This window comes from Coregonus clupeaformis, chromosome 17 (assembly GCF_020615455.1).
Source record: "Coregonus clupeaformis isolate EN_2021a chromosome 17, ASM2061545v1, whole genome shotgun sequence".
Taxonomy (NCBI): domain Eukaryota; kingdom Metazoa; phylum Chordata; class Actinopteri; order Salmoniformes; family Salmonidae; genus Coregonus; species Coregonus clupeaformis.
In genome coordinates this window covers 25122449-25146760 of record NC_059208.1, presented here as the reverse complement: position 1 = coordinate 25146760, position 24312 = coordinate 25122449, and the positions used below count along the sequence as shown (strand labels likewise).

General features: G+C 44.5%; 1 protein-coding gene across 1 annotated transcript in view; it reads right to left on the bottom strand.

Moving 5' to 3' along the window:
* The window catches only part of LOC121585342 (thyroglobulin-like), a 92759-nt gene that overhangs the window by 48832 nt on the left and 19615 nt on the right, over positions 1 to 24312 (bottom strand). The window contains 19 exon segments of the mRNA XM_041901723.2: positions 530 to 595; positions 1333 to 1384; positions 1387 to 1478; positions 1662 to 1741; positions 2466 to 2577; positions 13718 to 13891; positions 14048 to 14185; positions 14258 to 14341; positions 16002 to 16088; positions 16397 to 16567; positions 17213 to 17410; positions 17659 to 17767; positions 18405 to 18520; positions 18766 to 18888; positions 19628 to 19792; positions 20024 to 20167; positions 20770 to 20928; positions 21158 to 21302; positions 22023 to 22171. Coding sequence (XP_041757657.2) covers positions 530 to 595; positions 1333 to 1384; positions 1387 to 1478; positions 1662 to 1741; positions 2466 to 2577; positions 13718 to 13891; positions 14048 to 14185; positions 14258 to 14341; positions 16002 to 16088; positions 16397 to 16567; positions 17213 to 17410; positions 17659 to 17767; positions 18405 to 18520; positions 18766 to 18888; positions 19628 to 19792; positions 20024 to 20167; positions 20770 to 20928; positions 21158 to 21302; positions 22023 to 22171 — 2364 coding nt within the window.

Genomic DNA, 24312 nt, shown 5'->3' with positions numbered 1-24312 from the left:
GAGCAGTTGGAGACAGCCTCTCCTTTGTCTAATGGCCAGGTTTATAGCTACTGGGGGCTATGGAGGAAGTGTGTCTAACTAAAGGCTAAGTGGAAAACACTGTGGCTTGTAAACATTTAAGCGCGTCAGCACAATGAAAGCTCACAAAATAACCATGTAAGTTTGTCTCATTGATGGGAGGGGGGTTCCCTTTGAACACACACAAATGTGAAATGGGTTGTCGCCCAAATAGCACCCAATTCCCCATAATGCACTATTTTTCAAAAGAGCCACATGGGCCCTGGTCAAAAGTAGCGCACTATATAGGGAATAGGGTGCCATTTGGGACGCATCCAAAGACAGAAAGGCTGACGTGTTCTATTCAGCCAGTTACAGAAGGACTCCAGCAGGAATAAACACACTTGTCTGTTTATTGTAGCTGACGTATAAAACTAACAGTGTGATGTATTAGTACATTTCATCTAAATTCCTGAGGTGAAATATTATTCAGGTTAGTAGCTGCTCTTTAGTTTAGTAACTGCACTCTTACCATTCTTTGAAGGAACACGTAGTTCGAAACGGGGGCACAATCTTGGAGATTTAGTCCACTGATTCACTGAGGGGAAGGGGGAACAATGGAAACATTTGACTCATTACGTAATTAATTCCTTAATGATAAGAAAACAACTTGGCCAGTAAATGTGTCTGCTAGATCATGTGACTCTGCAACACCAACTGCAGTAAATATTTATCACGGTCCTGCCTCAAATGGCACCCTAGTGGACGAAATAGAGATAGGGTGCCATTTAAAACAGAAACAAATGTGTTAGCTATAAACGGACTCGTAAGAACACAAAAATTACCACAGAGTCTAAGAATTTCTCAAAAAGGTAAGAACAATTTCTAGTCTCTGCAATCCTTACCAGGTGACAAAATAGAAACCACAAAATGAGGTCAACAGCTGAAGCATAATAACACATTTATCTGCTTAAATCAGCGAGCAGCGTCTCAAAGGGCACACTACTCCCCCAACGGGCTCTGGTCAAAGGTGGTGCACTATACAGAGAAGGTGCCATACGGGACACACAGATTGTAACCAGGGCAAAGGTGCGGTTCACTATTTCCAGAAGTGAAAGTAACATTAAGACATCAAACATAAAAGTAAGAGACAATTCAAGATGTTGCCCAGATGTGTTTCATGCCTACTCACTGAGTAAGCTACCCTAAATGTGGTTGAGTTCCAAACGGCACACTATTCCCTCTATAGTGCACTACTTTTGAACAGGACCCATAGGGAATAGGGTGTCATTTGGGATCCACCCTGTACCTACTTATCCTCAGATATATACACACCTGGTTTCTCGTACCAGCCGAGCGGATACACCCCGGTTTCTACTTTGGGGGGGGGGTGCAGTCCTGGACCCTCCAGGTTGTCCTCTCACCTTCACCACACGTCTGGATGCCAAAGCTGTTCAGAGTCAAGCAGAGAATGTCTGATCCTGGATGGAGAGAGCACACACACACACACACTTCAGAGGTAATATTTGTGTCTCCTTTGGACTTTGGAGTTAAATTGTGATTGTTTCCCTCTTCTCTCTTGCCCCTTGAACTTCGAATTTCGGAGCATTTGTCAGCAATGTAAAAACATCTCAGTGAATATCTTGACTGAAATAACAACTGACCAGGTGATTGGGTGTCCCTGACGTATCCGATTCCACGGCAACACGGGTCTTCATCACATCTCCGCTCACATTCCCGGAACCTGTTACAAACACAAAGCAAACACTGTTTTTTTGGGGGAAACAAAACAGGAATTGATAAAGACTTTAATGTTATTATCCTACTACTCATGCAGTAAAAAAAATATTTCCTGAAGAAGATTTCTGTGAAATATGTTTTATTGGGGGTGGTGGTGGTACTGAGAGCAGAACCAGTGGCACCCAGGTAACACTGCCCTAAGGCCTCTTACCCCCAGAACCAGTGGGACCCAGGTAACACTGCCCTAAGGCCTCTTACCCCCAGAACCAGTGGGACCCAGGTAACACTGACTTAAGGCCTCTTACCCCCAGAAACAATGGCACCCAGGTAACACTGCCCTAAGACCTCTTACCCCCAGAACCAGTGGGACCCAGGTAACACTGCCCTAAGACCTCTTACCCCCAGAACCAGTGGGACCCAGGTAACACTGACCTAAGGCCTTTTACCCCCAGAACCAGTGGCACCCAGGTAACACTGCCCTAAAGCCTCTTACCCCCAGAACCAGTGGGACCCAGGTAACACTGCCCTAAGGCCTCTTATCCCCAGAACCAGTGGGACCCAGGTAACACTGACCTAAGGCCTCTTACCCCCAGAACCAGTGGCACCCAGGTAACACTGCCCTAAAGCCTCTTACCCCCAGAACCAGTGGGACCCAGGTAACACTGCCCTAAGGCCTCTTACCCCCAGAACCAGTGGGACCCAGGTAACACTGACTTAAGGCCTCTTACCCCTCAGTGATAGGCTTGGCACTCAGGTTGACACGGCTACGGACGGAATAAGACACCATCTTCTTAAAGGGAACACGGCTGTAGAAACTCTCCACACTTCCAGTCAGATCAACTGTTAAAACACATCAGACACACAGAACAACACAAATAAGCTGCTGAAATAATAGAAAATGTCATTTATCAGGAGAGAAAATGTGTGTGCTTGCTTCAGCTGTTTTAATGGAGATAAGTTGAACAAGTTTTAGAGGCTAATGTATTATTCTGGCAAATAATATGGTAGTGGGATACGTTTAAGAAGTTTTAGAGGCTAATGTATTATTCTGGCAAATAATATGGTAGTAGGATAAGTTGAAGAAGTTTTAGAGGCTAATGTATTATTCTGGCAAATAATATGGTAGTGGGATAAGTTTAACAACCACTTCAGCACCACACTATGACATACAGACCAAGCACCTACCAGTGATCTCAAGCTGCAACATAGCACCTTCCACCAACAGAAAGAACAACATCGTACCCTTTGCCTGACTGGACTCTGTCTAACTGAGCTCAATGTTTACCTTACCAGTATGATTCATTATGACTGGGCTACAGAACAGTACGCTGGCCAGGGTTACTGGGTCTGAGTGAATCTGGCTGTAGCCTTGAAGTACAGGATGTACCAGAGAGAGCCCTGTTCCTGTCTGAACACTTCAGATGTCAACAGCCCAGAACCCTTTAATGAGAGGAAATGAGGGTTTAATGACACTTACACGTATGAGCAAATCAAGGAGAGACGTAGCTAGCTGTCTGCTTGGAAGAGAGTTTATAGAGAGGGAAGCACAGTTTTGGACAATATGTTACTGACCCATAAGGCTGAGCATTTTGGTCCGATGGGCATTTTCTATACGTACAACATCTCTCATAACAACAGACAACAGGTTGCTGTTAAACGGGATGAGTTGGGGACACTTGTGCTAATATTATGTGATCTTGACTTGATAAAGTCTTCACTGCCATGGCTAAGAGACTACATGTGACAGGTAGCAAATCATTTCCCTCAAACCAAGTGGATTGTTTTCTTTCATTTTCCATCTGGTCTGCACCTATAAATGACTCCAGTACACCGGCGGCAGACTCACCTCAGAGTGAGAGAGAAGTGAGAGTATTATTATATATTTTTATTTTTTATTTATTTATTTTATCATTATGCATTATCCCCACCTCTCCTCCCCCTCCCATCTGTGGCTCTAGTGATGGGGTAAGTCTAGACTCCTGTCAGAGGTGATTCATCATCTCATTACAGAGATATAAAATAAAACTACCTAGGCTTAGAAAAATAAGACATTTGTATGCCTGGAACTAGTCACCAGTCTCTCAAGCATCTGTTCGTCTCTTCACTGCTTGTGTTTAGACTTGGAAATGTTTTCAAAGTTGTCTTGGAGGGAAAAAATGACACTGGACTGGATTAGTGCTCTGGACTGGAGTGTGGAGTGTAATCCACTGTGTCAGTCTGGGTAGAGTTAGTTACTGGGCTGTGGAAGGACAGCAGCAGTGTTACATAATGTTCTACTGTCAGAGTGGCTAGAGCTCTATGACGATACAGACAGACCTGTAGAGAAGCTCTATGATATACAGACCTGTAGAGAAGCTCTATGATGATACATACAGACCTGTAGAGAAGCTCTATGATAGACAGATTTTTTAGATGTATCTTTAGATTCCATCTCTCACAGTTGAAGTGTACCTATGATAAAAATTACAGACCTCTACATGCTTTGTAAGTAGGAAAACCTGCAAAATCGGCAGTGTATCAAATACTTGTTCTCCCCACTGTACATACATACATACATACTGTGATGTCACGAGAGGCTGTGTCCTGGAGGGACGTTACATCCCCCTGAGATGGCTGCAAACCCAGACAGCTATGGCTCCATCTGCTGGTATGGTCGGGAACTCCAACCCTCTATGGCCAATCTTCCCACGCAGCTGAAACCAATCAGGAGCTGATGAGCTGAAGGTTTGGGGAAGGGAAGAGACACAGTCTCCAAGCTGGGCTCTCTGGAGGACAAGAGTGCTGCACGTCCACTTCCATGAGGAATATAAGGATTTGGAGATACTTACCTTTGGGAAATACTCACCTTTGGATATATGCACCTGTGGAAATACGTGTGGGACATTTGGAAGGACGTTTTGCTGGGTTGGCCACTAGCTGCAACGTGGAAGACAGTAAGACTGGGGAAAAGTTATTTGAGCGAGGGAGAGTTATGATTTTGGATGTGGAAGAGACATCCCTGAACTGTTAGCCCTTAAGAGCCACCAGAGAACAGTATTGTGTTATACTTTCGTTAGTTTCCCAAGACCTTTAATAAAATCCTTGTTTTGGTTGAACCTGGTCTCCTTGCACTACTTGAGCAATCCCGCTGAAAGCTGTGTAGCCTCTCGTGACATCACAGATGGTGGAGAATACGGGCACGCTCAAGCGTTAATAGTGCATGTCAGAGGAGGATACCGAAGGTTTGATCACCCAGTTTTCCAAGTTGGCCGTAGGCTCCCCGCCGACTGAAATGGAGGACATATTGAAAGCCCTTGTTGCTGGCCAGCAAGCCCAGATGCAAGCAAACGTGGCTCTCTTGGAGGAGCAAAAGAAAGCCAACCTTCTGAAGGCAGAGGAATTGCAGTTGCAGAGACAGAGGGTGGTCCAAAATACCCGCCCAATAAAGGCAAGTGACTTTATATCTAAGGTGGGAGCTACCGATGACATTGAGGCATACCTGCATGCATTTGAGGCCACGGCCACTAGGGAAGCCTGGCCCAAGCAACAGTGGGTTGGTCTGTTAGCCCCCTTTCTAACCGGGGAATCACTGAATGCTGTCCGGGACCTGGGCCCTGACCAGGTTACTGACTATGATGCCCTGAAGTCTGAGATCCTCAGCAGATATGGACTCACAAAGTTTGGTATGGCCCAGCGCTTTCACGGCTGGACCTTCCAACCAGACCAACCTCCTCGGGCGCAGATGCATGAACTTGTCCGAATCGCAAGGAAATGGCTGGATCCGCAGAGGAATACAGCAGCGGCGGTGGTGGAGGCCGTTGTGGTGGATCGTTACCTCACGCGCCCTGCCTTATGAGGCAAAACGGTTCATCAGTCAACAGGCCTTGACCACGGCTGATCTGACCGTGGAAGCTGTGGAAAAGTACCAGGCCACAGCGGAGATGCTGAATGCTTCCCGAAAAGACCCCAGGAGTGCGGCCCCACCACAAATGGGAAGAACCCGTCCAAAGGACCCCAAGGTCTCGAACCCAGCCACGTCAGGACTTATCCCGGCTCCAGGGGGAGCCAGAAACCAGGCGGGTCCAAGAAGAGTACACCAGGAGGGGGAAACTCGACAGTGTTACCGGTGTGGGGAGATGGGACATATCTCCTGGCAGTGTGGGAAACCAGCCGATGAACCTATGCCCACTGCGGAGTCCTCCAGCTCAGCACCCACACACCGTTTTGCCTCGCTCTTGGGAGTCGTAGATGGCGGCCCAGATCGACCCCCCACCTGCCCGGTAACTGTGAATCACCATGATGTGGAGGCCTTACTGGATTCTGGTAGCCGGGCCACCCTGGTGCGTAAGGATTTGGTGGGCCCAACGTGTCTGACCCCGGGGAAAGTCCTCCCAGTTTCCTGTGTCCATGGGGACACCAGAGAATACCCCATTACTGAACTTACAATGACCAGCACACGGGGAACCATACACACGACGGCGGGGGTGGTTGATTCCCTCCCCGTCCCTGTCCTAATTGGACGAGACTGCCCAGCCTTTTACCCACTCTGGAGAGAGTCTCAGGAGAGGATAACCCGAGTACCTCGGAAACGGAGAGGCAAGACTCATGCTGGGAAGGCTCCGGTGCAATCCTCCGAATTACTCACTCCCGCCCGGGCTCTGATAGGGATGGCAGGTGCCCAGACCGACACAGAGACGGAGCTACAGAATCTGGACAAAGAACTGTCTGGTCTGAAGGGGACCGCTGAGAGGTATCGTTTGTTAAAGCAACCGTTAGACATGAAGACAGAAGAGTTAGATATCCTCCAGGCTAAACTCCAACAGAGCTCCTTCCATAAGCAACAGGAGGAGCTGGAGAGGTTGCGCAGGACCATCGAGGAGTGTGAGGAGACCCTGCGCAGTAGTAAGGAGGTCCAGAAGAAGGCAGAGGAGAAGTACAAGGTGTTGGAGAACAAGATGAAGAATGCGGAGGCAGAGAGAGAGAAGGAACTGAAAGCTGCTCAACAGAAGCTAAACTCTGCTAAAACCAAGGCTGATGCGTTCAGTAAGAAACTCAAGGAGAGACAACAGGAGGCTGAGTCCCTGGTCCTAGAGGTGGAGGAGTTGAAGAGAGAGCAGGCTGGCAAGCACCACGGCAATGCGGACGCCCTCTCCCGGCGTGATGCCTTCTTCGCTGCCTTTACCCCGACGAGGACGTCGGTCCCGAGGAGGGGGATGTGTGATGTCACGAGAGGCTGTGTCCTGGAGGGACGTTACATCCCCCTGAGATGGCTGCAAACCCAGACAGCTATGGCTCCATCTGCTGGTATGGTCGGGGAACTCCAACCCTCTATGGCCAATCTTCCCACGCAGCTGAAACCAATCAGGAGCTGATGAGCTGAAGGTTTGGGGAAGGGAAGAGACACAGTCTCCAAGCTGGGCTCTCTGGAGGACAAGAGTGCTGCACGTCCACTTCCATGAGGAATATAAGGATTTGGAGATACTTACCTTTGGGAAATACTCACCTTTGGATATATGCACCTGTGGAAATACGTGTGGGACATTTGGAAGGACGTTTTGCTGGGTTGGCCACTAGCTGCAACGTGGAAGACAGTAAGACTGGGGAAAAGTTATTTGAGCGAGGGAGAGTTATGATTTTGGATGTGGAAGAGACATCCCTGAACTGTTAGCCCTTAAGAGCCACCAGAGAACAGTATTGTGTTATACTTTCGTTAGTTTCCCAAGACCTTTAATAAAATCCTTGTTTTGGTTGAACCTGGTCTCCTTGCACTACTTGAGCAATCCCGCTGAAAGCTGTGTAGCCTCTCGTGACATCACAATACACATACATATCCTTTAAAAAATATATATTCCCATTTATTACTTTCCAACCCCACCACCATTTCCCTACTTGGAGTAAACTAGTGAACAACAATGCTTAGGCCTCTACTTCCAGCTTATAATTACTATCTACATTTTATGGACACAGTCAATTTTACAATAATTATATTTTGTTTGTTTTTTCTCCTGAACTTCTTCTACTCTCAACCTCTCCGATCATTTTCATGATGTCCATCCGGTTTGCTTCTATATGCATATCTTTCTAACTGTGCTCTTTCACAAAAGCTCCCAACCTACAACCTATATACTTATTGTTTATTATGGACACAGTATGCTTACATTATTAGTTATCTTGTTATTATTTGTTGTTAGTTGTTATTAGTCCCATCCTTCAACTCCATTCAACAACTCCCATCTATCTCTTAACACTATCCATATAGGATTTCTATTTGCCATATATTTTTCAACTATACTGTGATGTTTTACAAAAATGCTGAACCTTTCTATTCTCATTGTTTCTACAGATTGTAAATTGAAAATAAACATTTTTGCTAAAAGTATTATTATATTATTGATCGATTGACTATGACTTTTCAGATCACCCAGTAATGCTATCTGCAAGGTTAGCTCCAGGTAAATATTGCAATCCTTTAGCCATTCCTGGACCTGTGTCCAAAAAAAAGCTACAAATGGACAGTACCAAAACAAATGATCTAATGATTTTGTCTCTTCACAGCAAAATCTGCAGAGCTGGGAAGATTGTATCCCCCATATAAATAACATTATATTGGGAGCAAGAATTTTATATAATAATTTCAATTGAAAGATTCTAAGTTTTGAATCCGGTGTCGTTTTGCGTATCAGTTCATAAACACTATGCCATGGGATCGGTACGTCAAAAATGTCTTCCCAACTATTTTGCAATATATATGGGACTGCTGTCAATCCGTTGGTCCTTAAATGAAACTGGTATACTTTTTTTATTTATCACAGTTTTCCTTAACCAATTATGTTCTTTAATGAAAGGCCGACAGACAAGTTCCTTACTTTCTCCCCCTTCCACTTTTCTCTTCCATTTTTGCGGTAAGGCTGCAATTATTTGGTTGTAATTTTGGGTAGAGCAGACATTTCCATATGTTTTTGTTAGCTGCATGTGCGACATAACTCCACCAGTCCTACCGATGATATCATTTACGAAGATTATACCTTTTGTAAACATTTTGTAAAAAAAAAAAAGTTTTTTTGTCAATTAGTATATTTGAGTTTAACCACAATATTTGTTGCATTATTTGTTCTGTAGTTTCTGGAGAATTAAATTGAAATTGCAACCAAATTTCTATGGCTTGTTTTAGAAATCGTGATATTTGGGAGATTATTTCCTTTTCAAATAACTGAAAGTGAGAGGTTGTAACCTGAATAAAGGGAAAAAGGCCATTCTTGAACATTGGGTGAGACAATCTTACTAATTTGCTAGAGAACCAGTTCGGATTTAAGTATAACTTTTGTATGACTGAAGCTTTTAGTGATAGGTCTAATTCTTTAATATTTAATAATTTCTGTCCTCCGAATTCATATTCATTATATAAATAGGCCCGTTTAATTTTGTCTGGCTTGCCGTTCCAAATAAGATGGAATATTTTTTTTTGATATAATTTAAAAAACTGTTCGCTAGGCGTAGGCAAGACCATAAGCAAATAGGTAAACTGGGATAATACTAAAGAGTTAATCAGGGTGATTTTTCCACAAATTGACAGGTATTTTCCTTTCCATGGTAGCAAGACCTTTTCTATTTTTGCTAACTTTCTATTAAAATGGATTGAAGTGAGATCATTTATTTCCTTTGGGATATGTATTCAGAGTATATCCACATCACCATCAGACCATTTTATTGGTAAACTACATGGTAATGTAAAAATTGTATTTTTTAGTGATCCAATACGTAATATAGTACATTTGTCATAATTTGGTTGTAATCCAGAGAGGTTAGAAAATGTATCTAGATCCTCTATGAGGCTGTGGAGGGATTCTAGTTGTGGATTTAAAAGAAAACATGAATAATCAGCGTACAATGACACCTTTGTTTTTAAACCCTGGATTTCTAATCCCCTGATATTATTGTTGGATCTGATTTTAATAGCTAACATCTCGATGGCCACAATAAATAGATATGCCGATAGTGGGCAACCTTGTTTCACTCCTCTTGACAGTTTAAAACTTTGAGAAATTACCATTATTTACTATTAGATTTTCCATAGTGTTCTATTGTTTCCAATACTTGCCTTATATTATCTCCAATGTATCTTCCATGTAAAAAACCTGTCTGATTAGAATGAATAATATCCGACAATACCTTTTTAATTCTATGCGCTATACATTTTGCTAGAATTTTTGCATCACAACACTGAAGTGTAAGGGGCCTCCAATTTCTAAAATGGACTGGATCTTTATATTTTCCACTTGTATCCTGTTTCAGTAATAATGAGATCAGACCTTCTTCTTGAGTGTCAGATAATCTATAATTTACATAGGAGTGGTTAAAACATGCTAATAACGGTCCTCTTAGTATATCTAAAAAGGTTTGGTATACGTCGACTGGTATGCCATCCAACCCTGGAGTTTTCCCGGACTTAAAGTCTTTAATTGCATCCAGAAGTTCCTCCTCTGTAATTTCACCTTCACATGAATCTTTCTGTATGGCTGTTAATTTTACATTATCAATAGAAAAAAAATCTCTACAATTAGCTTCAGTTAGAGGAGATGGAGGCGACTGAAACAAAAACATATGCTTAAAGTACTTAGTTTCCTCCTTCAAAATATAATTTGCTGAATCATGGGTAACAATTGTAACCAGTTTCATTAAATTATTTTTCGTAGCATTCCTATTTTGAAGATTAAAAAAGAATTTGGTGCATTTTTCCCCATATTCCATCCAGTTTGCTTTATTTTTATAATACACTGCTCAAAAAAATAAAGGGAACACTTAAACAACACAATGTAACTCCAAGTCAATCACACTTCTGTGAAATCAAACTGTCCACTTAGGAAGCAACACTGATTGACAATACATTTCACATGCTGTTGTGCTAATGGAATAGACAGCAGGTGAAAATTATAGGCAATTAGCAAGACACCCCCAATAAAGGACTGGTTTTGCAGGTGGTGACCACAGACCACTTCTCAGTTCCTATGCTTCCTGGCTGATGTTTTGGTCACTTTTGAATGCTGGTGGTGCTTTCACTCTAGTGGTAGCATGAGACGGAGTCTACAACCCACACAAGTGGCTCAGGTAGTGCAGCTCATCCAGGATGGCACATCAATGCGAGCTGTGGCAAGAAGGTTTGCTGTGTCTGTCAGCGTAGTGTCCAGAGCATGGAGGCGCTACCAGGAGACAGGCCAGTACATCAGGAGACGTGAAGGAGGCCGTAGGAGGGCAACAACCCAGCAGCAGGACCGCTATCTCCGCCTTTGTGCAAGGAGGAGCAGGAGGAGCACTGCCAGAGCCCTGCAAAATGACCTCCAGCAGGCCACAAATGTGCATGTGTCTGCTCAAACAGTCAGAAACAGACTCCATGAGGGTGGTATGAGGGCCCGACGTCCACAGGTGGGGGTTGTGCTTACAGCCCAACACCGTGCAGGACGTTTGGCATTTGCCAGAGAACACCAAGATTGGCAAATTCGCCACTGGCGCACTGTGCTCTTCACAGATGAAAGCAGGTTCACACGGAGCACATGTGACAGACGAGACAGAGTCTGGAGACGCCGTGGAGAACGTTCTGCTGCCTGCAACATCCTCCAGCATGACCGGTTTGGCGGTGGGTCAGTCATGGTGTGGGGTGGCATTTCTTTGGGGGGCCGCACAGCCCTCCATGTGCTCGCCAGAGGTAGCCTGACTGCCATTAGGTACCGAGATGAGATCCTCAGACCCCTTGTGAGACCATATGCTGGTGCGGTTGGCCCTGGGTTCCTCCTAATGCGAGACAATGCTAGACCTCATGTGGCTGGAGTGTGTCAGCAGTTCCTGCAAGAGGAAGGCATTGATGCTATGGACTGGCCCGCCCGTTCCCCAGACCTGAATCCAATTGAGCACATCTGGGACATCATGTCTCACTCCATCCACCAACGCCACGTTGCACCACAGACTGTCCAGGAGTTGGCGGATGCTTTAGTCCAGGTCTGGGAGGAGATCCCTCAGGAGACCATCCGCCACCTCATCAGGAGCATGCCCAGGCGTTGTAGGGAGGTCATACAGGCACGTGGAGGCCACACACACTACTGAGCCTCATTTTGACTTGTTTTAAGGACATTACATCAAAGTTGGATCAGCTTGTAGTGTGGTTTTCCACTTTAATTTTGAGGGTGACTCCAAATCCAGACCTCCATGGGTTGATAAATTTGATTTCCATTGATCATTTTTGTGTGATTTTGTTGTCAGCACATTCAACTATGTAAAGAAAAAAGTATTTAATAAGATTATTTCATTCATTCAGATCTAGGATGTGTTATTTTAGTGTTCCCTTTATTTTTTTGAGCAGTGTATATTACACTTGATCTTTCTTGAATAAGTTTCTCCATTTCTTTTTGTTTTTCCTCTAATTTATTCTGAGCCTCTATGTTACAGTTTTTATTGCCATCTATCTGTTCTGTTAGACTTTCTATTTATTTTGTTAGTATGGACTCTTTTGACCTAAATTGCTTTTGTTTTCGAGATGAGTACTGAATTGCATGGCCTCTAAAGGCACATTTAAAGGCGTCCCATACAATAAGAGGATTTGCTGTACCTATGTTATGTTGGAAAAAGTCAGTTATAAACTCCTTTGTCCTAGTTAAAAATAAATTATCATCCAACAGGCTTTGATTAAATTTCCAATATCCTCGCCCACGTGGAAATTCAGTAAGAGTAATGTATATGCCAATTATATGATGGCTGTATTTAACTTAACGGTGCACTCAGGTTAGCTGTGGCCACCAGTAGGACCATCGGATGTGTCCCAAATGGCCACAGGGCTCTGGTCCAAAGTAGTGCACTACATAGGGAATAGGGTGCCATTTGAATCACAGCGTCTGACACAGATGACTCACTTACGGCACAACATACTAAACATACAGAGAATTCTGAAGAAGTCGGTGCTGCTCTGTTAGTGGTATGCATTATGCACATAAACACAGACAGGAAACCTTAAAAACTGTATTTTGTCAACTTGCCAATTCACACAAGTTGAGAGATAACAGCAAGAGACAGTACCCTCAACAGAGAAGAGTGGTTCCTTTCAACAGCAACTAAATGGACAACCTGGTTTGTGTAACCTTGGAAAGGCAGCCTGCTGTCGTTTGAGCCCGAGCAGGATCACGATACCGTCATTACTCACAGGTCTACTTTCTCAACCGCAGAGCTGCTCAAGTGTAAGCCTGTGTCCCAAATGGCAATCTATTCCGTACATAAACTACCAGGTCAAAAGTAGTGCATTATATAGGGAATAGGGTGCCATTTGGGATGCAACCTAAATAAGGACTTTTTTCTCTCTCGATCAAAGGCGTGATCTCCCCGATCTAACAACATCCTCTCTGTTCCCTCTTCTAAGAGACAGAGTCTGTCTCAAATGGCACCCTATTCCCTTTAAAGTGCACTACTTTTGATTAGGCCCCATAGGGATCTGGTCAAAAGTAGTACACTATATAGGAAATGGGGTGCCATTTGGGACCCACCCAGAGCCTAGCAGTGGCAGTCGTCCTAACTTCTGATATACAGCCTGTTGACCTGTTGCTAGGAACAACAAGACCAAAACAAGCCTAGAATCACAAACAGCGAGGCTGCTGGGATTCCAACTTCACCAGTCATTATCAAGTAGAGGGGAAGGACGCGACGACAACACTAGTAATGGTTGGGCTTCATGTTCAGATGATCGATAATAGTTTTTGATTGATAATAACCTGTGTAGTATATCAAGTCCGTAGCTGTTTTTCTAACTGAGTAAAGTGACGTAATTTATCTAAATGTTTTAAATAGAAGGCTCTTAAATTAACCATTAATTTGCTTTCAGGGTACTTCGGCTAACCTCCCTTAACCCATATGTACAGTATAAATACTCATCCATAGAATTACTTACAGAACCTTAATAGGATCTCTGTGGACTCACCGCCCTTGGTGTGTGAGGTGTGGGCTTGCTGGAGTTATAAGGACTCACCCTTCTTGGTGTGAGCAGTGTGGGGTTGTTGGGGGAGCACAGGGCTGCAGGCCTGTCTCAGGGGTTTGTCGTAGGCCCCACACACCTGGGTGTCTGGGTACAGTGTGCAGGTAAAGTACACTGAGCTCTCATCTCTCACATCAGCCACGTGACACAGCTCCTCCTCCTCACAGCCTGAAACACACAGCGAACACATGATACTCACATTATAGACGTGCTAAAGATTAAGGCGATATGATAGTAGTGGGAAAACGACTACAATGTTCAGTGTATGAAATTCAACGTGAATAGCTTTTGGAACAGGCAAGACATGAAGCTGATATATCCTACGTTTCAGACACCACAGCTGAGCCTCCTGTGCAGAGAACTGATGTTTGAAGATCCAGTATTGCAGGCTGGGGATGTCCCGTTCAGAGTCCACAACAACAGCACTGCTGTCCAGGGACACAAACGTCTCCTTCACTGCATCTATGTGATGTGACAGAAAGTTGGTTTAGGTTTTGTCCCTAATTCTAGTAGAGATAAGAAGGCTAAACTAACCTGACAGAAGGACTTTGGGGGCTTGTTGTGGGAGGACACTGCTACAGGCTGGGGAGGTCTTGGAACGAGTGGTCATGTCAGACTCTGAAATATGGATAATTTTAGCATGTGAGAAGGATAACAAGACAAGTCAAGACAATCCAGTAATGTTTATTCAGAAGTACAGTACCAGTCAAAAGTTTGGACACACCTACTCATTCAAGGGTTTTTCTTAATTTTTTACTATTTTCTATATTGTAGAATAATAGTGAAGACATCAAAACCATGAAATAACACATATGGAATCATCTAGTAACCAAAAAAGTGTTAAACAAATCAAAATATATTTTATATTTGAGATTCTTCAAATAGCCACGCTTTGCATTGATGACAGCTTTGCACACTCTTGGCATTCTCTCAACCAGCTTCATGAGGTAGTCACCTGGAATGCATTTCAATTAACAGGTGTGCCTTCTTAAAAGTTAATTTGTGGAATTTCTTTCTTTCTTAATGCGTTTGAGCCAATCAGTTGTGTTGTGACAAGGTAGGGTTGGTATACAGAAGATAGCCCTATTTGGTAAAAGACCAAGTCCATATTATGACAAGAAAAGCTCAAATAAGCAAAGAGAAACTACAGTCCATCATTACTTTAAGACTTGAAGGTCAGTCAATACGGAAAACTTCAAGAACTTTGAAAGTTTCTTCAACTGCAGTCGCAAAAACCATCAAGCGCTATGATGAAACTGGCTCACATGACGACCGCCACAGGAAAGGAAGACCCAGAGTTACCTCTGCTGCAGAGGATAAGTTCATTAGAGTTACCAGCCTCAGAAATCGGCAATTAACTGTACCTCAGATTGCAGCCCAAATAAATGCTTCAGAGTTCAAGTAACAGACACATCTCAACATCAACTGTTCAGAGGAGACTGCGTGAATCAGGCCTTCATGGTTGAATTGCTGCAAAGAAACCACTACTAAAGGACACCAATAATAAGAAGAGACTTGCTTGGGCCAAGAAACACGAGCAATGGACATTAGACCGGTGGAAATCTGTCCTTTGGTCTGATGAGTCCAAATTTGAGATTTTTGGTTCCAACCGCCGTGTCTTTGTGAGACAGTACGTGAACGGATTATCTCTGCATGTGTGGTTCCCACTGTGAATTATGGAGGAGGAGGTGTGATGGTGTGGGGTGCTTTGCTGGTGACACTGTCTGTGATTTATTTAGAATTCAAGGCACACTTAACCAGCATGGCTACCACAGCGTTCTGCAGCGATACGCCATCCCATCTGGTTTGCGCTTAGTGGGACTATCATTTGTTTTTCAACAGGACAATGACCCAAAACACACCTCCAGGCTGTGTAAGGGCTATTTGACCAAGAAGGAGAGTGATGGAGTTCTGCATCAGATGACCTGGCCTCCACAATCCCCGACCTCAACCCAATTGAGATGGTTTGGGATGAGTTGAACCGCAGAGTGAAGGAAAAGCAGCCAACAAGTGCTCAGCATATGTGGGAACTCCTTCAAGACTGTTGGAAAAGCATTCCTCATGAAGCTGGTTAAGAAAATGCCAAGAGTGTGCAAAGCTGTCATCAAGGCAAAGGGTGGCTATTTGAAGAATCTGAAATATAAAATATATTTTGATTTGTTGAAAACTATTTTGGTTACTACATGATTCCATTTGTGTTATTTCATAGTAGAAAATTGTACTGACTGGTACTGTACATTGTTTTATACATCTGTATAAGGAATAAAATGTATAATACCTTTCCAGAGGTAAATGCCTTGGAACACAATAATGGTGGCCTGGTAGTCAGTTTTGTTCTTGCTTGATGTTGGCAGAGCTGTATCGGCTGTAAGAGAAACATACTGACCATTAAATCACTTCATAACCACAGTTACAGAGTAGAGTAACACTTCATAACCACAGTTACAGAGTAGAGTAACACTTTATAACCACATAGTTGCAGAGTACAGTAACACTTCATAACCACATAGAGTATAGTAAGATGATCTATTCATCCTATACTGTACAGACAAGAATAGTCTTTTCTCCAATGGAGATTCTTCATTGAGCTTCCTTTTAAGTCCAGGACTTAAAATCTGTGTCTGGGAAACTGTCCTTAAATATTACGGTAATAGTCTAGGTAGATATCCTTACTGATGGTGAAGTCTTGTCCTCCAAAGTTAAAGAGGAACTGTTTCTGCAGTTTATTGTAGGTGACTCCAGCCCCACAGATTCTGCTAGCCTTGGCCAGGCCAGACATGTCCCAGTCTGCCTCACTGCATAGCAACATGTCTGGGTAGCTCAGCAGACCACACATAATGGTACCTGGACGAAGAGATAGAGAGAGAGAGAGAGAGCGAGAGAGAGAGAGAGAGAGCGAGAGAGAGAGAGAGAGAGAGAGAGAGAGAGAGAGAGAGAGAGAGAGAGACAGCTGTGGTATATCAGACCGTACACGGGTATGACAAAATATGTATTTTTACTGCTCTAATTACGATGGTAACCATTTTATAATAGCAATAAGGCACCTCAGGGGTTTGTAATATATGGCCAATATACCACGGCTAAGGGCTGTGTCCAGGCACTCCATGTTGCATCGTCCCTAAGAACAGCCCTTAGCCGTGGTATATATGGCCATATACTACACCCCCCCGGGCCTTATTGCTTAAATATCCAATCTATTGGAAATTGGCTAAAAATCAATAAGTGCATCTATAAGTGGTGGTCCTCTGTAGCTCAATTGGTAGAGCATGGCGCTTGTAATGCCAGGGTAGTGGGTTCGATCCCCTGGATAAAAGCGTCTGCTAAATGGCATATTATATGCTTCCTCACTAAGCAGCATTACACAACGTGGTTCTGGATGCTGTCTTCACATATGGCATAGCCTTTTTAGCTTGGTCAGTTTGTGCTCTGGTCCACTCCATTGATGTCTTGGCATGACAAGGAATTGACATTCAGGCTAGAGCATTTTACCTCCATTGAGAACGTTCTGGTTGAGGATGAAGCCATCACAGCAGGTGTTCCGGGTACACTCATCCTGACAGAAACTATGGACGTCGGTCAGAGTGGTTCCTTCAGCTGCAAACACCATTGTACGGTACACACCAGAACTGGCCTTACGGAAACTCAGCCTTTCAAAGGTCTTCTGGGCCTTAGTGGTGAATTCATGACCTATGACACAGAGGGAGGCTGATTCTCATGGTTTGGTAGAGAAATATACCGTAAGAGCAGCTGCATTTGAAGCAGGAAAAAAACAAATAGATTCATGTCTGATTGTACAGTAGATTACTTCCTTATTCTATTGAGGGGGTTAGAAAGAGGACGTCATGGACTGCTAAGAGAGGGGAGCGCAAATAGGTGGATGGACGTTGTGAATTTCAGTGGTCACTTTATAAGAGGACAGCAAGCTCATACTGAACCTTTCTTCCTGATGACCGTGACGTTCTGTCTGTCAGCCCCGTTCACCTTCAGAGAACAGCTCAGGCTCTGGAACATATCAGCACCTGGATTTCCCAGGAACCCTTTGGTCTGGGAATCACAAGGAAAGGGACACTTGAAAAAGTTATAACACATCAAATGGAAACGGCAGTTGCAACTTCAGTTACAGCTAACAGTTTAGAACACATATTTTTTTTTTTTTTTTTTGTCATTTAGCAGACGCTCTTATCCAGAGCCACTTACAGGAGCAATTAGGGTTAAGTGCCTTGCTCAAGGGCACATCGACAGATTTTTCACCTAGTCGGCTCGGGGATTAGAACCAGTGACCTTTCGGTTACTGGCACTACGCTCTTAACCACTAAGCTACCTGCCGCCACACATCAAACCTATTATGTCAATTTCGTTGTTGATTTGTTCTGGAATGAATAATTTACTATAATACAATAACAACATTTCTGAGAGATTATAGTCATGTTCCTCATTTGATTAGATGAACCCTAATGACCCTGGAACCTCTTCTATCTCCTGTTGTGTGAATCAGTTGTCCAGAGCCAGCAGTGTGGGTGATGCCTGATGAAAGCACTGTGTAGAACTGAATAACATAGCATAGGTTGTTTCCCAAATGGTACCCTACACCCTTTCTAGCGCACTATATAAGAAATAGGGTGCCATTTGTGACGAGCCCATAGCGTAGTGGGAGACAAAGACAGATTGTGGACGTCCATACTTCCTCAGAGGTTTCACACTGGATGTTAGCAGCGTCGGTGCTGTAGAGTTCACAGTGAGTTTGTCCTTCTTCTGTGTATAGGACAACGTAAAGACAAGCCTGGACCTGGGCACAAGCTGGGGATTGACACAAACATAACCAATGTTTTACACTAGTGGTTTTGGTATATAAACACTTGTAGTGCGTCCGAAATGGCACCCGAATCCCTGTATAGTGTATGACCTTTGACCAGTGTCCATAGGCCTGTTGTAAAAAGTAGCACACTATACAGGGAATCGGGTGACATTTGTGACACATCCTTCTATTATGGAAAGGTAACATTTTTTTTATTTTTTATATCAACTTTTCACAGTGACCTCACCTGACACACACGTCCTGAGTTGGTTCTCCATGGCCATGTCTGATGTCTCTGAGCTGAGGACAACATAGTCTTCTGCTGCTAGAGAGAACGCTGATCTGGGAACTGTCTCAAACCTCCCCAGAACTGAAAAGGAGAAAGGGAAATATTATGACAACAACTGAAGTCCAAGAAATGAATGTGGCTTGACACACAAAAATAGCCAAACTTCAGAAATTCCTTTTTTGTTTTTGAATGCGTTTTTCTCTTGCTTACACAACAACTTGGCATTGCTCTAGCACTTCAGTCATTCGTGTACTGTATAAATATAGCACTTGGAGTAAAATGAGTTGGACCATCTGTTCCATTTAGTTTTTTTTGAATAAAAAGTACAAGAAAGGATGCAACTTTGAACTCTTGACTGACAGAGGTCACTCACAAGTTTAAAAAACAAACACTCAACCTCAGTTGTCAGTGCTTAAAATCCTAATAACATTGTTGAGCATAATTCTTAGGTTTAGTCTCTCTATAGGGATCCTGAGACAGAACCTGAATCACAGGAAGTGCTCCAACTGGCACCCTATTTCCTATACAGTACACTACTTTTGACCACAGCCCAATGGGCCCTGGTCAAAAGTAGTGCACTACATAGGAAATAGAGGGTGCCATTTGGGATGCATACAGTGTGACTCAGGTATCTGTTGATGTTTCAGCCATGTGTTAAAACACTGGTCCATAAAAATAGCTCAAATAGACCAGAGTCACCTGACTAAGACCTTCATGCTCAAACTATTGTTTGTTTCCAGTCCACAGAGACAATACATGAACTTTCTGGGGCAGCAATACAAGATACACCTTGTTCTTAAAACGCTGGCCCAGACCGTACCGGAACATTCTCCCTCAGACAGAGGCTGGCCAGAGGTTGTCCACTCCAGCTGCTCTCCGCTGGACGTCACACAGCGCCACCTCCTGGTCTGGATGTCCTGCTGGGCTGACAGGAAGTCCCCTCCCTCTGAACACCTCAGGCCACTGCGCTGGCACTCTGTCAAACCTGGACATTACAAAACACACATATACACAACAGTAGTGAATTGAGCAGTTATGCTGCCTATGTTAGGGGATAGGACGATGGTCCTAGACCTTAATAAATATCATAGATCTACATAATAATAAAGTCAAATATACTCCCCCAATCCTCTCTAACACCGGGTGAGCTGAGCAACAGAAAGCGAGTGTTAATAAGGAACCCAAAGTGTTCCATGTTTCCCATCTCCTCACTCACAGTGTGTGGCAATGGAGGCTCCGTTTGCGGAGGTGCCTTTAGGACACATGGTACAGAAGTCTGTCCCCTCCTGGTCTTGGTAGGAGCCCTGAGGACAGGGAGAACAAACACCTCCACTGGAAAACGTACCCGCAGGACACACCACTATGGGAGGGGGAGAGAGAGAGAGAGAGAGAGAGAGAGAGAGAGAGAGAGAGAGAGAGAGAGAGAGAGAGAGAGAGAGAGAGAGAGAGAGAGGCGAGAGAGAGAGCGGGAGAGCGGGAGCGGGAGAGAGAGCGAGAGGGAGCGGGAGAGAGAGCGAGAGCGAGAGAGAGCGAGGGAGCGGGAGAGAGAGCGAGAGAGAGCGAGGGAGTGAGAGAGAGCGAGGGAGAGAGCGAGGGAGAGAGCGAGAGAGAGGGAGAGAGCGAGAGAGAGCGAGGGAGCGGGAGAGAGAGCGAGGGAGCGGGAGAGAGAGAGAGCGAGAGAGAGCGAGGGAGCGGGAGAGAGAGAGAGCGAGGGAGCGAGAGAGAGAGAGAGCGAGAGGGAGAGAGGGAAAAAGGGAGGGAGAGTGAGAGAGGGAGAGAGAGGAGGAAGAAAAGAGTGTGTGGTATAAATTCAGTTATTAATAATGCTGTCAAGAGGGTAGTGATTTTTAGCAAATCAGTAAGTATGCAGTTTTATTTCATATGAACTGTTTGATTGATCTCCCTGATACACAGTAGTTCAGGCTAGGTTGTGTTTTAGTGGGAAAGGTAATAAGGACGTACCACATCCTGTCCCAACACGCTGGTAGCCATGGGAGCAGCCGAAGCCGGGTGCTGAGGTAGAGAGGACTCTGGGTTCAGAGGTCAAGAGGGAGCGGTAGGGCTCACTACCCATCAGGCCTAGCAGCCCATCCAACAGCCTGTCCTTACTGAGCACCACATCTGGAAATAGATGATTCACTAATGACTTACAATCCACAAATACTTCTGTTTTACAATTAAATTAAACATGAAAAGGCGCTTTGGCACACCTCCAATAAAATATACACACACTTGACAAAGTCAAAGTTTAAAATGCATAAACTAGTTTTGAGACATATTTAAGGGGTGTGAGACAGTATTTGCGGCTTTCATTGAGAAATATTTGATAAATATTGTCTGTGCTCCTTACCTACATCATGCAGGTCAGGCAGAGCAGAGACAGGAAGGTCTGAGAGAAGAGCCTTCCAGCTGACCTGAACACTGAGACTTTCCTCCCCCACACACTCCACAGAGACAGACGACTCATCACACACTGACACAGAGCTGAAGGTCAGCTAGAACAGGAGAGACACAGTAGTCAGCCAACCTGTACAGATGTAGGATCTTAATTGAATCTCCCTGTTGCAGGAGAACTTTCCTGCAATGCAGGACATTTTAAACGTGTAGAGTATTTGAGGTTTAAAAAGGCTTCTGAAGTTTGAAATTTCCACTTTCAGACTTAATTTTCCCTTATGAAAAATATATCAAAACCTACAAAAATGCTCATTAATTATAATACACATAATAATTCATATTTCCTGTTGCTGCAGGACTATTTTCCTGCTGTAGCAAACTGGCTCAAATTAAGATCCTCCATCTTTAGCTAGCCAACTAGCGTCCTGTCCAGTGGGTGTACTTGTGCACCAAGCTGCCTTGCGCTACAGTTCTGGCTCGGACAAGGCTTACTTAGCCAACTATAGACAACTAGCTGTAGTATAAAACTGTCATATGCAAATCAATACAGTGCATATTATTAAATCAATCAATCATGCATGTATATCTGCTAGAGGGTTTATAGTGCTTATGAATAAATCTATAGTTAACGTACTTGTTTTTTTCTAACAGCATATGTTTTGCATTAGTTCAGGTTCTGTGGTACTGGAATATGACCTGCAGGCACCTTTCCATTCAAAGCAAGTTGCACATGGTTTTCACTATCTGTTATTGCAACAGTAGATGGCAGACATTGGGACACACACTCATACACACACTCACAGACACACAAACACACCAACCTGCAGGCTGCAGAGGCCCTTGGCCCTCATGTCGTGGAGCAGAGAGATCTGCAGGCTGGAGTGAAGGGAGGATCTGCAGGGTTCCTGACCCGGAGTCAGGGCGAGCTGGAGCACCACAGAGGTCTGGACGGTCTGCAGCACCTGAAGTCCTGGAACACAGACACATAGAGACAGGCAGAGACATGACATCATGAAGTCTAGACACTAAAGCCCTGCCCCACACACGTAGTGATTCCATCAAACTGTACACAGCACTGATTACAGTGTGAAGCATCATTAGTCCAAGAGAGACGTAAACAGTCAGACATGAGCAACAACCGAACACTGAGGGAGCGCACCCAAAACAACTTCCCTTTAACATACACTCAAATCAGCCAAGTCACGATAAATATAACCCTGAGTCGAAGGTCTAGCTGAGCTGGGAGGAGGTCGTCGGGTAAGCTAAGCTTGGCGTCGGGTAAGTTTGGCTTTATACATAGCTTGGGCTTTGTCGAGTAAGGCTTAAACTATGTATTTAGATTGTAGTTAGGTATTGTAGGTAGGTATCGTGGGTTGTTGTAGGTAGTTGTTGTATGTAATTATTGTAGGTTAGTATTGTATTCGGCGGTGCCGGGTGTAGCACGAAGCTAGCTAGCTAGCTAACTCACCACCTGGACTAGCTGGCGAGTAGCTATTAGCAACGGTATAGTTGTTTCACGCCTGAGAGTGCCTGTAATTACGCCAGCTGGCTGCCTACAATAATTACATACAATAACTGCCTACCATTCAGCTGTTTTCTAACCTCATTGTCTGAACCGTTAACGTTAGGTAGCAAGTGGCTACTGTGCTTGAAAATTAGCAAGCTTGTTGCAACCTGGATAGCTACTTGTAAACAATAGCTGGAATGACCGAGCGAACAGACGCGAACTGGCTGAGTCAATTCAGTGGCTAGCTTTGCACTTGGCTAGCTAACAGTAGCTGCTAGGGGTAAGTCATAACCTACACTTGTGTTTTGTTTTTTACATATTGATAGCCCGAGTCGCTCAAGGAATTCGGGACATGGGTGACTAGTTAACGTTAGTTTGGCTCTCTCTGTGTGTTCGTGCCGTGAAAGGAGGGGTTCTTCTTTGTCTGAAAGCAATGGCTAGCTAGTTTGCTAACTATTCTAGCTAACTAACTGGCTGAATAAGTTGACGACGGACTCGCTCAAGCTGTCGGGACTAACCCACAACGTTAGACACGGACACGAAAGATCTGCTTGTGTGTTGATACACTGGTGGTTGTTGTGGCTGAGTATTGGCGCTAAACCCTGCTGCTGGAGACCGGCATGCTAGTTGGCTGTGGCGTCTTATGACGAGGTGCCCGGACGTGGAATAATACTGCACCTAGTTAGCTAGCTGAATAAACTAGGTTAGTCTATTCCTAGAAAACATTGAACTGCTGTAGTTTACAACAATTATAGTTTGAGGTGGAAGTTGGGAGAGTTATATTTGGGAGTTGTGGTGAGGGAGGCCCCGCTCTCTCCTTTCCCAGATGTTTAGTTCATTTTATTCCGATCTCCTCTGCATTATTGTAGCCATCTGCTGCAGCCTGTCAACTATGCCTCTGCCTATCCCTGTTCTCTCCTCTCCGCACAGGCTACACAAACGCCTCACACCGCGTGGCTGCTGCCTCTCTAACCTGGTGGTCCCTGCACGCACGACCCACGTGGAGTTCCAGGTCTCAGGCAGCCTCTGGAACTGCCGTTCTGCTGCCAACAAGGCAGACTTCATCCCAGCCTATGCTACCCTCCAGTCCCTCGACTTCTTGGCGCTGACGGAAACATGGATTACCACTGAAAACACTGCTACTCCTGCTGCTCTCTCCTCGTCTGACCATGTGTTCTCGCATACCCCGAGAGCATCTGGTCAGCGGGGTGGTGGCACAGGAATCCTCATCTCTCCCAAGTGGACATTCCCAATTTTTCCCCTGACCCATCTGTCTATCTCCTCATTTGAATTCCATGCTGTCACAGTCACTAGCCCATTTAAGCTTAATATCCTTGTCATCTATCGCCCTCCAGGTTCCCTTGGAGAGTTCATCAATGAGCTTGACGCCTTGATAAGTTCCTTTCCTGAGGATGGCTCACCCCTCACAGTTCTGGGGGATTTCAACCTCCCTACGTCTACATTTGACTCATTTCTCTCTGCCTCCTTCTTTCCACTCCTCTCATCTTTTGACCTCACCCCTCTCACCGTCCCCCCTACTCACAAGGCAGGCAATACGCTTGACCTCATCTTTACTAGATGCTGTTCTTCTACTAATCTCACTG